This window comes from Maylandia zebra, linkage group LG12 (assembly GCF_041146795.1).
Source record: "Maylandia zebra isolate NMK-2024a linkage group LG12, Mzebra_GT3a, whole genome shotgun sequence".
In the NCBI taxonomy this organism is placed as follows: domain Eukaryota; kingdom Metazoa; phylum Chordata; class Actinopteri; order Cichliformes; family Cichlidae; genus Maylandia; species Maylandia zebra.
Genome location: NC_135178.1, coordinates 13000443 through 13014840, shown reverse-complemented (window position 1 = coordinate 13014840; position 14398 = coordinate 13000443). Strand labels below are relative to the sequence as shown.

General features: G+C 38.9%; 2 protein-coding genes across 3 annotated transcripts in view; one reads left to right on the top strand and one right to left on the bottom strand.

Moving 5' to 3' along the window:
- The window catches only part of slc15a4 (solute carrier family 15 member 4), a 30215-nt gene extending 24049 nt beyond the window's left edge, over positions 1 to 6166 (bottom strand). Inside the window, exons 1-5 of one of the 2 annotated variants that reach the window (XM_012917352.3) lie at positions 6027 to 6166; positions 4229 to 4851; positions 1094 to 1386; positions 353 to 491; positions 53 to 133 (exon numbers count right to left, since the gene is read on the bottom strand). In XM_012917352.3, coding sequence (XP_012772806.2) covers positions 53 to 133; positions 353 to 491; positions 1094 to 1386; positions 4229 to 4798 — 1083 coding nt within the window. In that variant the 5' untranslated portion in view covers positions 4799 to 4851; positions 6027 to 6166. Of the gene's footprint in view, positions 1 to 52; positions 134 to 352; positions 492 to 1093; positions 1387 to 4228; positions 4852 to 5042; positions 5265 to 6026 lie in introns of those variants that run through there. The other variant, XM_004544142.5, reaches the window with a different exon arrangement.
- Positions 5399 to 14398, top strand: part of glt1d1 (glycosyltransferase 1 domain containing 1) — a 37456-nt gene continuing 28456 nt past the window's right edge. The window contains exons 1-6 of the mRNA XM_004544143.4: positions 5399 to 5855; positions 6276 to 6427; positions 6573 to 6678; positions 9866 to 9917; positions 10958 to 10994; positions 11429 to 11485. Coding sequence (XP_004544200.1) covers positions 5788 to 5855; positions 6276 to 6427; positions 6573 to 6678; positions 9866 to 9917; positions 10958 to 10994; positions 11429 to 11485 — 472 coding nt within the window. The 5' untranslated portion in view covers positions 5399 to 5787. The remainder of the gene's footprint in view (positions 5856 to 6275; positions 6428 to 6572; positions 6679 to 9865; positions 9918 to 10957; positions 10995 to 11428; positions 11486 to 14398) is intronic.

Genomic DNA, 14398 nt, shown 5'->3' with positions numbered 1-14398 from the left:
TTGTTAATTAAACAGGAAAGAGGTGCAGGAGAGTGTCTCCACTTCAGTTTACCTTAGAGAAGTCAGAAGTGCTGTTTGGGGTTGTATCAGGAATCTTCAGATGGAGGCTCTGCAGGATGTACGTTGTCTGCATCTGTAATGCGAAAAGGAGATTAAAGTCTCAGCGTGAAGTCGTTCTCCACTTTGTGATCACCAGGGTGTCTGGTGCACACCATTCTTCTCCAGTTTTGACACAAACAATGTTTTACCTGATAATGTGTGCACATTATCTCTTGTGTTCTCACTTTGCATTTCTCATCATGCGCAATACTGTGTTAATGTTTGGATCTAACTTTATATCGGCTGATCTTACCTGAAAGTATACAGTCCAGTACGGAATAAGAGCAAAGAAAACCGGAAGGACCTTCACCAGTGCTTTGACTTCCTCTACTTTCTCTTCAGGAAATTTCCCTCCGTAAGTCACTTTGGCACTGTCCAGTAGTGCCGGTTTGCTGTTTCACAGGAAAAATTTAATAAACATAAACCTGATTGAAATAGTTTAAAAATACAGTGTAATTAATGGCATAAAGCAAAAATAAATCCAGAATAAACTAGAATTGGTCTGTGCTCTTTAAGTGGGAAATTAACCAGCCTTTTATGTGAATCTCTCGGCCTTTAACAACAGCACTTCTAGAGATATGAAAGAAACTTTTTTTCTAAAGCCTATAATCCCCATCTCTGGAGAAAATGTCTTAATAAGAAATTCTTGAAAGGCAGCAGGACTGCCCAACTTAAAATATTCAATGTCAAGTTTATGAGCTAATAGTGCTACTTTGGTTCAAAGTCAAGTATCCGCACTTCAGAATAACTTAACCACATGGAACGAAGATGAATGCCTGAACCAATGGGGGGAAAAAAAGAATTATACAGGTGGCTCAAAGGAGGTTTTAACATAAAGCTCTACCAATAAAATAGAGCCATTTTATTCCACTGGTTCACAGTCACCATCCAACTAACGTCACTACACTACTTTAGGAAGCTGTCCCACTGAGACTGATCTGGGTGTGCTTTGTTTGTATATGTATTTAATTACTGTATGAAATGTCACTCTTACCGGAGCAGGTTTGGCTCCACTGGTTTCTGTGAACAGCAGGCAAAAGCCAGGATCTTGAACATGTCAGTAAAGGCACTTCCATCTGCGGGCTTGTTGATGAAAACCATACGCCCCAGGAGAAAGACCAGGAAAGAGATCCCAAGGCACACAGTAGGAAGGATGTAGCCAACCTCAAAGCTAACGTTTTGCTGGATGTAGGCCACACCTCCCAGTGACAGAATGGCACCCAAGTTAATAGACCAGTAGAACCAGTTGAAAAATCTGCGAGTGGCCTCTGGTCCTCTGTCTTTGACCTGCGAGCACACAAAGCACAGGGTGACATTTTTTCTTTTCTTTAATCCAAACAAAAAGAGCGTGTAAGAAGAGTAAGTGTACTCTGAACTTTGCAACAGTGGTTTGTCATGAGTTTGTAAGTTAACTACCAGCATCTGATTGTTATAAAAAAATAAGTGAAGTCACAAGTCGTCTGATATAAAAGATTAGGTTTCAAAGCCAAGAAACAGGGTTTAAATTGATTTAAACTATGGCTGCATGACTCAAAGCTATAACATATAGTACAAAGTACAGTTTGTAAAAACCTAAAATGATCAAAACACAACCGTGAACTGTCACTAACAAAGAGAAACAGTGATCACAAGCTGAATACCAATTTGCATGAGTCAACACGTTTGCCACATTTATGGTAAAATATACATAGCAATACTGTGCAAACTTTATAATAACTTTATCATTTTATCATCTCAGCTGAGTGAAATGAGCAGAACAATAGAAGCAACGTTTTCTTTATTCTTTATCTGCTTATTGTAGTTTTTAGCATTCTTTAAAAGGTTACAATTAAAGGTTATAATATTGGCTTAGTAACGCTTCAATAGCTGTCTATGCCAACACATAATATTATCATCCGATCCATCCCACATACAGTTATTCTTTTGAGTGAAAAAGATTTTCTCAATTCCTGATGGATATGTCGCTTATATACAAGCACAAAAGATGCTGGTACAGCTAAAACATGCTGAACATAAGGTCAATATATTCAGCATAAATTTTTCTGGGGTTCATCAGTGCATTTGTGCAGAGTCAGTTATGAAAGTAATTCTCTCATGGCATAGCTGGAAAAATAAATTCTTGTCAGTTGTCTGAAATTACTGGGATTTCTGCAATGATTAATCATAAAATGTTGTCCAGGCTTCATATAGGTCACAATTATAGTAAACACAACTTAACTAAACTCGCAACTCTGTGTGAACCTCAGTGGTATCCAATTAAGAAAATGATGCTGGGTGGTTGTTGGGGTGCCCCCCATATAAAAAAGGCATAAAAGTCTGACTTTTGATTGTTAACATAAACGATGAACACCTCCCTCTCGATTGTAAAAGCATTTAGAGATATATGAAGCTACAAAAGGCTATAAAAGCTTTTTTCTAAAGACCTGAAACAAGACTATAGTTACAAAAACATTTAAGTTACCTGAAATAAAAACTAAACTTAACGCAAAAAGTAGGAAACTACAAGAGGAAATATGTTTTAGTCTTTGTCAGAGCAACACACATTAGAATGTTTTGGTGTAGTGTGAATACATGACACAGAAATTGTGTTTTTATAGTGATACTTCTTCTAAATTTCTTGAATATTTCCCTGACAAATACCCCTACATAATGAAAATTCAACTAAATATGAATAAACTCTCAACACAAAATAAAACTAATGAAATATTTACAATTAAAATAAATCTGTCTCCGAGTGGTAACACCTGTAGATATTTCCACAACTGGATAACAGGGTTCAAGGGAAAACACACTACTAGCAAAACAACCAGACCCGGCCATTAGTTGGAAAGCTTAGAAGATCTACAAATTTTTAATGACATTTCTAGATCAGTGATGCATGAAGAGATTTATCAAAAGGTGGACAACACCATCATCCCAACTTTAAAGTCTGGTTGAACCAACATCATTGTTTGGATAGCTTGTTATCACTGAATTAAAGAGCAGCTGTCTGTGTTTTAAAGGAAAGGTTGGGTGAACTAGCAAACAAACATTAAATCGTCTTATGAGCAGCTACCGGAAACAGCCCCCATGTGAAAGCTGTAGCTGCTAAAGGAGGTTCAACAACGAGTTGCTACAAACAATAAAATAATATAAATTCAACTTTTTGTGCTATATGTTCAGTCAGATTGTGTTTCTTTACAATTGTCACTGAAGATCAGACCAAGTATCATGACTGACAAAACTGCAAGTCCAGGTTTGGTAATTCCAAAGAGGTCACAAACCTTTTTTTTCATGCAAATGCATTGTATTTAAAAGGGGAAATCACAACAATCAGTATGATAATTTTTTTACGCTGTGAGAGGGTGTCGTTATTAGGAATGAGGCCAATTTTAACAGGGACTCTTCTGTTTCTCTTAAATATTCAAATCTCCCACGCACCAAGGACTTTCAGTTGGAGGATCACTAATGGGAAAATTTTGTCTGTATGAGGTAAAACTTTCAGTTTCAGTACGCAGGAAAAAGTAACCTCATGGTGCATTGCGTTTGCTTTAAGGTTAGTGGACTTTTACCAAAAAAAAAAAAAAGCAGTGTCTTTTGTGTGTTGTGTATTTGAACATAACATTGCACTAATCATATTCAGTCTGCCAGCTCCCCTTGAAACATTTTATCCTTTCCTGATTAGATAACTCTGAGAAACAATGACCCCATTGATGAACTTTCCCACTTCCATGATTGCATGTTGTGGAGGGCCCTCTAGATAATTTTGATACTAAACTGACAGATGTGTGTTTCACTTCTTATTACCAACTAAGAACAATTGAAGAAGTGTTTATAAATGTCTCAGTTTGTGCATGTGTTCCAGAGAGATGTGTTGTCTATTCTACAAGATGCTTCAAAATGTTTAGTTTTTAATGGTGACAGCCATGAGTAGCCATGATAATCAAGAGCATGTCTCAGAGAAATGTCATGGCGCAGCTAAAGTCCCATCACATGTCTGACTTCATTGATGTCCCCACTACATATTTTATACAAGCCAATTCCAGAAAGCTAATGGTTCAGGTTATAGCCTTCTGGTAACAGGAAATTCCAGGTATTAACTAATTAATACAAACTGTAATAACTCATAGTAGTGCTGTTTATACTCTACCTGATCTGCCCCAAATGGAGTGATGTTAGACTTCACAGTACCCACACCTAAGGCAATTAAGAAAAGTCCACCATAGACTGCTGGGCCACAATATGGGGCACGAATGGGGCAGGTAACGTTTTTTGGAGTGGTAACGTTTGTGTTCAGACACTCAGCAGGCTGCACAGGAAATGCCATTTCTTCCCCGCACAGGTGTATCCTGGTGCCCTCGTTTGAAATAAAAGGGAAAAACAGCATGCCAAAAATGTACAGAACCAAACTTGCAGCAATGGTCAAGAATTTTCCGAGGTATGCATCGGCCAACCAGCCTCCAAATGGTGAAATCAGGTAAGTTACTCCCATGAACATGAGTGGTGCCTGGCTCGCCTGAGTGCCCTCCCAATAAAAAGGACTACCATTCAGAAAAAGAACCAGGTTTGACGTTATGCCATAGAAAGCAATCCTCTCTAGTGACTCGGCCAGCAGGATGGCCGCACATGCCAGTCTTCTTCCCTCGAAGACTGACGGTCTGCTCTCAGTGTCTGAGTCCAAAAGAGGGGTGCTCTCATTGGTGTCCCTGTTGTTAGCCATTCTCGCCCAACTTAGTGGAATGGAGTTTCTTCCTTATTTTTAAGAGTTCAAACCTGAAGATAAAACACAAATATAAACCAAACGGTGACACCGCAGCACAAACACAAAAAACTGTACCGGATTCACAACATCTAAATTGTCAAAGAGCCCATTTTCTTGTCATATAGGTTTTTAGCTTATTACAAACCTGAAGTAAGCTAGCTTAAACACCACATCAGCTTGTTAAAGTTTCTCATTACCTTACCTTTAATGACAGAAACACGTCCCAGAGGTCTTCGGTTGTCTCCATCAATCTAGATCATACTAACCGCTCAAATGTTTCGTTTGTACTGTCTAAAAGCTGAACTTTATGAAAAGAGAACTGGGTGTCAACAGAAAAACAATGTCACAGTTCTGTCGCGTGACACATAGCTCAGTCAAAAGCTGTCACTCTTGCGTTGCTGTGGAGACGATCTGAAAATGAAACTTACGCGACGGGTACTGCAAATCGAGGCGCGCAACACCATCCATGTGATATAGGGATTTGTTCCGCTTACGCGGAGCTAAGCAAGGGGAGAAGGAAGTGGCACTGCAGTGCAATTTAATCTTTTTTTTTGGCTACGGCTGATTCTGTTATTATATAACATGAACCAACAGGGTTTGGGGTTTGGGGATGGGCATAACAAAAAAAAGGAAGAAGAAAATGAAGTGAAATTGGCTGGCAGCACTTCGCCGCTTACAGTCATGTTTCCAGGGGGCCGTATAGAAGACGGACTTGTAAACATTACAAGCATGGTGCACTACATTAGACGGTCTGTTTGCAACCCTAACATGAACCAGCCTTGCCCTTAGGTGCTGCTACGTGTTAAGTTACGGACAAGGAAATGTAATTGGAGCTCGGCTAAGCGAGCTCATTGAAACGCAGATGTCCCGATCGGTGCCGTCAGCTTTTCGCGAATATTTCGCGTTAAGTAGCTAATTAGCACGTCAGCCCTGCTTTCATAGGAGATATGAAATTACTTTTCCTTGCCTGTCTCAACCCCAAAACTGGGAACCATACTACAGCTGAGAGAATAAGGTAACAAACATAGTTGCTAAGTGTAGCTGGTTCTTATAGCTGGTATGATTCATTAATTAGCGCGTGACACTATGACGCAATAACGGAGTATTTAACTTCATCAGGGCAAGTGTTGTTGGTAAAATCACTTCACTGTGAAATAAGTGTAACAAGTTGGCTCCAAATAAAAACCTTATCGTGTAATGAGACACCTTAAGATGAGTAGCAGTAAACACGGGTGTTGCCGGTGACCTTGGCTTCTGTTCTTAACAGGAACTGAGCTTAATTTAATGTGATTGGTAACACTTGTCCGTCTACAGTTTCATGTTAAAATAGCTAAAATAGCGGAAGACGTTTCCTGGCTTTAACCATTATGAATTTGCTCAACCGCTCAGTCTTCCTTCCTGCCTTCCATAAGCAAATGTTAATTTTATGTTTTAGGTCCTACATTGAGTCAGCAGGACACACTTGCGAGCTCAGAGACGCACGAGAGTTTCAGTCTCCTGCTGATGTGGTAAATCTGGTCTCTGAACATCCCAAGTTTGAAGCTGCACTGGCTATTCATCTTTTCAAAGCGGGCAGACTTCTCATGGGTAAACTGACTTGCTGTTATATCATCTACTTATCAGCTGTATACTTTAAATCCGTTTTCTTTTTTGCTGTCACATAATGGGTCTTCAAATGTACAGCTTTCAGTCCCACATTGCCTTTTTGTTTTATGTCTGTTCTTTACAATAGATATTGAAATACCCTTTGGCGTAATCTTTGGCGGCACAGACATAAATGAAGATGTGAAAGTGGAGCAGAAGCGTGTGGTTATGGAACAGGTGCTACTGAAAGCCAGGTGATGTTGTACTGTTACAAATTCCTATTTTAAAACTTCCGGATGGCTCCAAACTTAGTACATGAACTTTAGTCCTTCATATCATACATATTCCATACCATTTATAAAATGATTTTGGAAAAGTTTCATTTAAAATAACGGAAAAGTCACAATTTGCAAAAGAGTCTACATTATAAATAATGTGATATCAGCATCATCTGTTGGCTTTGTTAATTAGACTAGGAGGCTGCATCTACAGCACATTTGTTAGCGTCTTACGATAGGACAAGGAGCACAGATGCATTAGAGGTGGGAATGGAAAATCAGTTCTAGCTAAGAAATTCAAATTGTCCAATTTAGCAGAAGCTTATCAGTTCTTGCGTTTATTACATTTGTGCATTGCAAAGCACTGAGGTCAAACTCAATGCAGGGAAGCTTTTCCACAACCAAGTCGGATGCAGGCCTTTCTTTCTGCTCTGTTTCTACAGTGCGTTACGTCACTGAGAAGATTTTTAAAAGTGCATTGCAATCAATAAAATCTCATCAATATTCATTCCTACACATGCCGTTAATCATGTATGCATTATATTTTTGGAGTGTCATTTCAAGAGGACTGCTCATTACAGGAAATACCCTGTAACATGTCTCCCATGAGAAGGACCTGCTGATTATATCAAATTTGACAGTTATCATTAATCATGACTTTATCCATATTTAATATCTAGTATGTTAGTAATGTGTCATATCATATTTTTGCCAACTTCCTTTTTATAAAGGTTTGATTCAGATGTCTCCAACCTGAAGTGCGAGCAGGAAGTAAATGTCACCACTTTCGTATCTTTTATTAAAATTATTCACATGAAATGAGAAAGCTTCTAATCCACTAATCATGTGATTTTTATGTATTTTATTCAGTCTTGGATATAACAACAAATCACAAGTAACACTGCTGTCTGAATATAAGCTTAAAATATTTTTTTCCTTCAATACATAAATTCCAGGTTTTCACTGGGGGTAAAAAAAAAAAAAACAACACAAAAACTCTGGCTCTGTACAAGATCTTCTGGCCTCTGGGGCATGAAGAATCATAGACTGTATTTAAAGGATGGACATAGCTTCAAGTCAGAATTCTTTCTAATGATCAGGAGGGGACGAGACAGCTGTTTGCATGGATTAGCGGTGTGTAGATCGATACTTAAACATTGATTCCACCAATAACAGATATTTATATTCTGGAATTGATTTTCATTCTTTTTTTTTGCAATTTGGAGTGAATTTGTAGATTATGATTCACAAGAACAAAATGAAAGTAATGATATTATTGGGATCGCCTAAATCGTCACCTGCGTGTAGCACTTTGCTAAATTTTGGAAAGTGACTTACATCTAGGCTTAGGCTTTGCGTTGATGTATAAGTGGTGGGAATTCTCCGCATCCTTAAAACTATGAAATCCCATTTATTAGAATTGTAGAGCTTTTAAAATGATTATATTGGGTAGGTGTCATTAAATATACAGCCTACTTGCAGTAAAACAGACATTGTAGGCTTTAAAAAATAACAAATTCAACTTAAAATATTTCATATGTAAGATAGATAATAACATGTATTAATAAAATGTTCCTCAGCTTTATTATTATTATTATTATTGTTAATCATTCATATTAATTTTTGATTGTTAATTGAATATTGTAAACTGTAGGTGTTGAGTTTTCAGGGGGGTTTTTTTTTGTTTGTTCTTCATAATTAAACAATAAGAACAAGTAGTCTGATGTCTTGTATTCATTATAAAGGTATAATTGGAAATACACTACTTTTTGTTTTGATTTTCTAAACACATTAAGTTTATTATCCTTATTTAGTACCGGAATTTTATTTGGTATCGAAAAGAAAATCAGTGGCATTGCACATCATTAGCATAGACCCTCGAACCTCTTGATCCAAATCTTTTTATTTGGGTTTTGTTTTTGTTTTTTTAAATAAATCAATGTAAAACAATTTAATAAATACAATTAAAAGTAAAAATAATTAAAAGGTAAACAGTTTGCTGATTATAGACTCAGTTGCTAATTTAAAATCTTACTGGAAACTACATGATGTTGATTTTGCAAATTTTTCCCAATTAAAGTCAAACAAGAGGATAAAGCAGCGTGTGCTCTGCTGACATAGCTACCTTATGGCTGAGAGGTTCCTCCTGAATCGTTGTGCAGCGTCCTTTAGTTTATCAGTCAGGTCCACGCCTCCCTCATCATGTCCAGGTTCAAAATACCAAAATGGCTTCAAAGCACGACCTCGCAAACTACTGAGACTACGTCCATCTTTAATAAACAATCTATGGAAAGAATAAGACTGAAAGAATTCAAGCTAACCACTAGTTTAGCAGGCTAATGGCTAATCTGGCTAATCTAAATTTTATGCTCTAATCCAAGCCGACATCACACTGAAGTGTCTCAGTTTTCTAGCTGATTAAAGTAGATGGCAGTAAATCTAGAAAAAGACCTCTGGAGCAGGGGTGGGCAACTCCAGGCCTCGAGGGCCGGTGTCCTGCAGATTTTAGATGTGTCCTTGATCCAACACAGTTGATTCAAATGTCTAAACCTCCTCAACATGTCTTGCAGTTCTCCATAGGCCCGGTAATGAACTAATCATTGGATTCAGGTGTGCTGACCCAGAGTGATATCTAAAACCTGCAGGACACCGGCCCTCGAGGCCTGGAGTTGCCCATCCCTGTTCTAGAGGAATGTGCGAGAGCCTGTTTTCCAAAGCTTTAAACATCTCAATCCACCCGCCTCCCACTATTAGTGCCATCTCATCCCAACCTTGATCATAAAGTCCCATCACTGCCCAGGGCTTGTTTGCCCATTTAATAATGCACACTTACAAATGAAAATTAGTATCTTCTTTCAGTTTTTTTGTTTCGTTTTTGTTTCTTTGCTCTACATTCCCTTCATTTTCCAGCTTGTATTCTTTCTCTTTTTGTACTGAAATCCTTTCGCTTCGAGCTACAAGCAGTTTTTCTGCTCTCATACTGCTCTGCCTGCAGATTTCTGTGTTTTAGTGTTGTTAGCACAGCTTTTTCCCCCCTTTTATTGTTGTCAAAATCATTATGACTTGTAAAAGGCTATAATTTACTGCCTATAGTGAAAATTCTTGTTTTGCTGAAATGCCTCGCACAGCAGTGATAATGAAGTGTTTCTTTGTTCCCAATCAGGTTTGCTGTTGCATTTACTGACAAACTGAAAGAAGAGGCAGAGTTATTTTTGGTATGATTATGCACTTATGTTTTTTGATACACTGACTGAAGTAATTCGTGGTTCAGTTGAGTCGAGCACATTTTAGGCTATCTCTCTGAGGACCGCTGATAGTGTTGCATTGGGTTGAACACGTGAAATTTAGTGACAAAAGGGAGAAAAGAAGAATTACTATTTTCCCTCATCTCTGCACAACTAACCAGAAGTTGTAAATTCTGGATTGATAGTTGCAGAAAGTTACAAAAAATGCCCCCTCCCCCAGTGGGAGGAGGGATGGGCTTTCAGGTGGGGCTGTCCAGCCATTTGACATGCAGTTTAAACTTTGACGCATGATGGTTACACATGCAGATATCACTTTTTTCACACATGCCCTATGTTTGGCCGCAGTTCATGTATTTCAATTCCCCCAGATTCTTACTCTGTCTGCTTAATTGCAGCTTATAATAAGAGAGAAAGTTTTTGTTTACATTTTTACAGCACATCTGCAGACGGCAGGAGAATGACAGCGTCAATAAATACAGCAGAAGGGCTCTGACTATACAAACACAATATCCTGCCCTGTCCCGTAATAGTCTGGCATTAAAACAATATTACAGTGTTTTATTTTCAGATTAGATTCCAGCCATAGGCTGCAGATTGAGGCAAGTGGAGTGCTTTATCTCTGCCATTTAGTGCTGACAGCTGGTAGACAGGACAGGCACTGAGAGGCATCGCCAAGCTTTTTATTGCGACAGAAAACACACATAGCGGATGGATCTGGTGTGATAACATCCAGTCAATTTCTTTCCCGTCCCCTCTGATTTATTTTGCGGCACCCGCATTATCTTAGCGACTGCTTTCCTGAGTCTCTTTTTAAAGTTAGTACTCTGTTTAAATATGCTTAGAACACAAAGAGCTTTAAATGGCTGTCCCTATTGTCGGACATAAAAAAAAGAGAGAAGCACAGTTGGTGATAATCAAATGTAATTTCTATAAACAAACGCTGCCAATAATTGCTGATTGCGTTCTGTTAGCTGTTTTAACCACTTCTTTTTTATTTTTTTCCTCTGAAGGTGTCCCAAAGCAGCAAAATCTACGTCCAGCCTCAAGGTAAGTTCTGCAGGATGGACATCCTCGCCTGATGCTGTGCATCCTTGACTCACCATTGAAGTGTTGCACTAATCAGCTTTGACATTTTCCCTCCATTATCATACTGTCTGCAGTACAGAGTTGTGTTTGCTCTTGCCATTGGCCACCGTACCATGTAGGACAGCCCAAATCTCTCTTCCATGTTGTTTACCACCGGTATCCTTGTTTGGCAAATAGTGTCCCTTCATAGATTAGACAAGAGCCCCCGGGCCAGCTGCATGGCTGAGCCCAAACCAGTGAAAGCTTAATTTTCAGGCTTGTCCCCAGAGAGTGATCATGCTGAAGTGCTTTTTACACAGAACACAAAAATTGTATTTTGGATCACTGATAATTTGGAGCACTTTGCACTATTTTTTATGAAGTTCACTATGGCTGTCTCTGTGTTTATATTACAGGCATCCAGACAGACGTTACTGAGAAATTCTGCTGGACTGAATTCCTGAGGAGCTCAGGTACTATTAGTGCTTCAGGTTGTCATCATTCCAGGTACACTTTGCAAAATGTGTAATTGACAGTGGAAGATTTCTTTTTAGACGGTCTTTTTTATATATATTTTGTTTGATGATGGTGGAAAATCAGTTATTTATCCAAAGTGATAAAAAATATTATTATTTCTTGTAATGGAAGGCCTTAAAGAAAATATTGAAATTATGTTCACAGTAGTGTGCAGAAGTCTTGAGCTACCCCTCATTTCTTTAGGGAAATGTGAAGTAGGTGTAGCAATTTATTGAAACGTGTGCATATATGGAAATATTATAATATACAGTAAAGTATAAAGCAATTACAGAGTTCATACAATTCTTATAAGCTTGAAAGTCAACGTTTGGTGTCACTACCTTAATTCTTCAAGTCTGAACTCTCTCAAGCTATCTTGGAAATTCTGTAAGTATCCTTTGGCTTCTTGAAGGACATTCAAAGCTTTTCTTTGGATGTTTCTGCTTTTTCTTTTGTTTGTTACAAATATGATCCCAAGCTGCTTCAATAATGTTGGGGGTCGAAGCTCTGGGGAGCTTAATCCAGTGAGTTTTCCTTATCCAGGTATGCTTTTAATGCATTGGCAGTGCTTTCCAGATGGTGTCGTGTGGCATGACTGATCAAAATCTGTGTTTATAATTCCATCGATTTTAAGGAGATCCCCAACACCTCTGGGTGAAATGCAGCCGCAAACCATGACAGAGCCTCCACTGTGTTTTACAGATGGCTGTAGACACGCACTGTTGTACGCTGCCTCTCTCCTACCTCCTCTAAATGTATTGACAATAATTAATCAAAAATGTCATATTTGGGTTTATCATTCCAATAGACCCTTTGCCATTGATTTTCAGTTGCGTTCTTGTGTAATTTTCTCCTTGTTTCCATTCCTTATAAATGGCTTCTTGTCAGCCAGCCTTCAACTGACACCATTTCTGATGAGGCTTCAATGAACAGTAAATTACCAGATGCATCTCTGGTAGGTATGACCTCTCTCAGGTCATACCTCTGGTCTTTACTGGATTTTTTAAAAATGTCTTTTTGAAAGCTAAACATCTGCTGAAGATTGTTTTTTAGTTCTGCCACTTGTTCTTTTGTGTTCCACTTGTCCAGTTTCCTCAAATTGTTTAAGGACACACTGCAAACCATACTGAGATATGCCGAGTTGTCAGCTAACAGCACTTTGCAAATCACATTGTTGGTGCAAAAATAGTATTTTATGCCTGTCAAACTGTGTTATCTTTGACATGTAGATTCAACTAAAGATAAGTTAGCAAATTATATGTTTTTGCGTCAGTTTGCTGTAAACAGAAAGGTTAAAGATTCAATTTCAAATTTGTCTAAGCTAAGTTATCTGTTATGTGCCGAAACAACACTGTTTTATCCCTTGAGTTGGGGACCTTTTTTATGCTTGAGTGATTCATAAGTTGGGGTTATGTGGCTTAACAACTTAACAACAACTTCAGAAAGCCTGGAGAGCTATTGCTGAAAAGGACTTTAAAAAATTACAAATCTGGCTTCTTGGAAAAAAATGTCTATAACTTCTGTTCCCTGAAGGAGAGGAACAAGGTACAACACATAAGTATGGGATATCACGCCCTCGCGTGTCGCGGCTGAAGAAACCTTTATTCACGGCTTTAAGGCAGATGACGTATGATGACACGCGCACGGCCCCGCCTGCACATATAGCCGCTGTCATCACAGTCATCCCTCAGTTCGATAGCCGCTCTTCACCGAGCCAAACTGCTCAGTGGGGCCACCTTGTGTTGTACCTCGTTCCTCTCCTTCAGTGAACAGAAGTTATAGACATAACTATTCGTTCCCTTTCAGTCGATTCACTCGGTACAACACATAAGTATGGGCAGTGTTGGGGAGTAACGGAATACATGTACCGCCGTTACGTATTTAAAATACAAAATATGAGTAACTGTATTCCGTTACAGTTACCGTTTAAAAAGGTGGTATTCAGAATACAGTTACTTTGTTGAAATAAATGGATTACACTGCGGTACTTTCCTGTTTCATTTTGTCGCGGGTCAGGACTGTTTGGGTTTTGTTTGACAGCTACGTTCTGTTGTTCCAGGCGGCAGCGTTACGGTTGCCATGGTTACAGGGCGACGCTCTCTCTCTCTGCGACTGTGTGTTTCCTGGGTGAGAGAGCGCCTGTTGTTGTTGTTGTGCTAAGCTAACAGGCGGAATGCTACAAGCATAGCTCTAAAGAATGGAGCATCATGGGCAGTGTAGTCCGTGTTGCAGGGAGAATGGACTGCCATACACATTATGGGTCTGTGAGCACGAGGAGGGAGAAAAAGGAAAAGTATGAGCTGTCATGGAGCAGAAACGGGAGCTGGAAGCATGTAAATATAATAATAACCACTTCAGCCAAGAAGAGTGCCTGACGAGCCCAGTTGTAAGTAAGCTATTAAGACTCGACTGTACGCTGTGTTCGTATTTTCCTCCGAAAACAATAAGTTCTGTTGGAGCAGCCTTTCAACGCCTCTCTCTGTCTCTCGCAAGAAAAGTTGACCCACACAACAAAGTAAAGCTAGTTTTCGGCTACAAGCCGACACGGACCCCGCCGTATTAGTCAGAGGTCCCTTTACTACAGTTCGGAGTCGCGGACCTTCAGTAATAGTAATAAATCACACAGCAATAGTACATTCACGTTGTTGTAAAAAGCATGATAATATATTAAGTAATCCAAAGTATTCAGAATACGTTACTGTCATTGAGTAACGTAACGGAATACGTTACTGAATACATTTTGGGGCATGTATTCTGTATTCTGTAATGGAATACATTTTAAAAGTAACCTTCCCAACACTGAGTATGTGACATACACTCAACAAAAATATAAACGCAACACCTTTGTTACTGCTCCCATTCCCCATGGG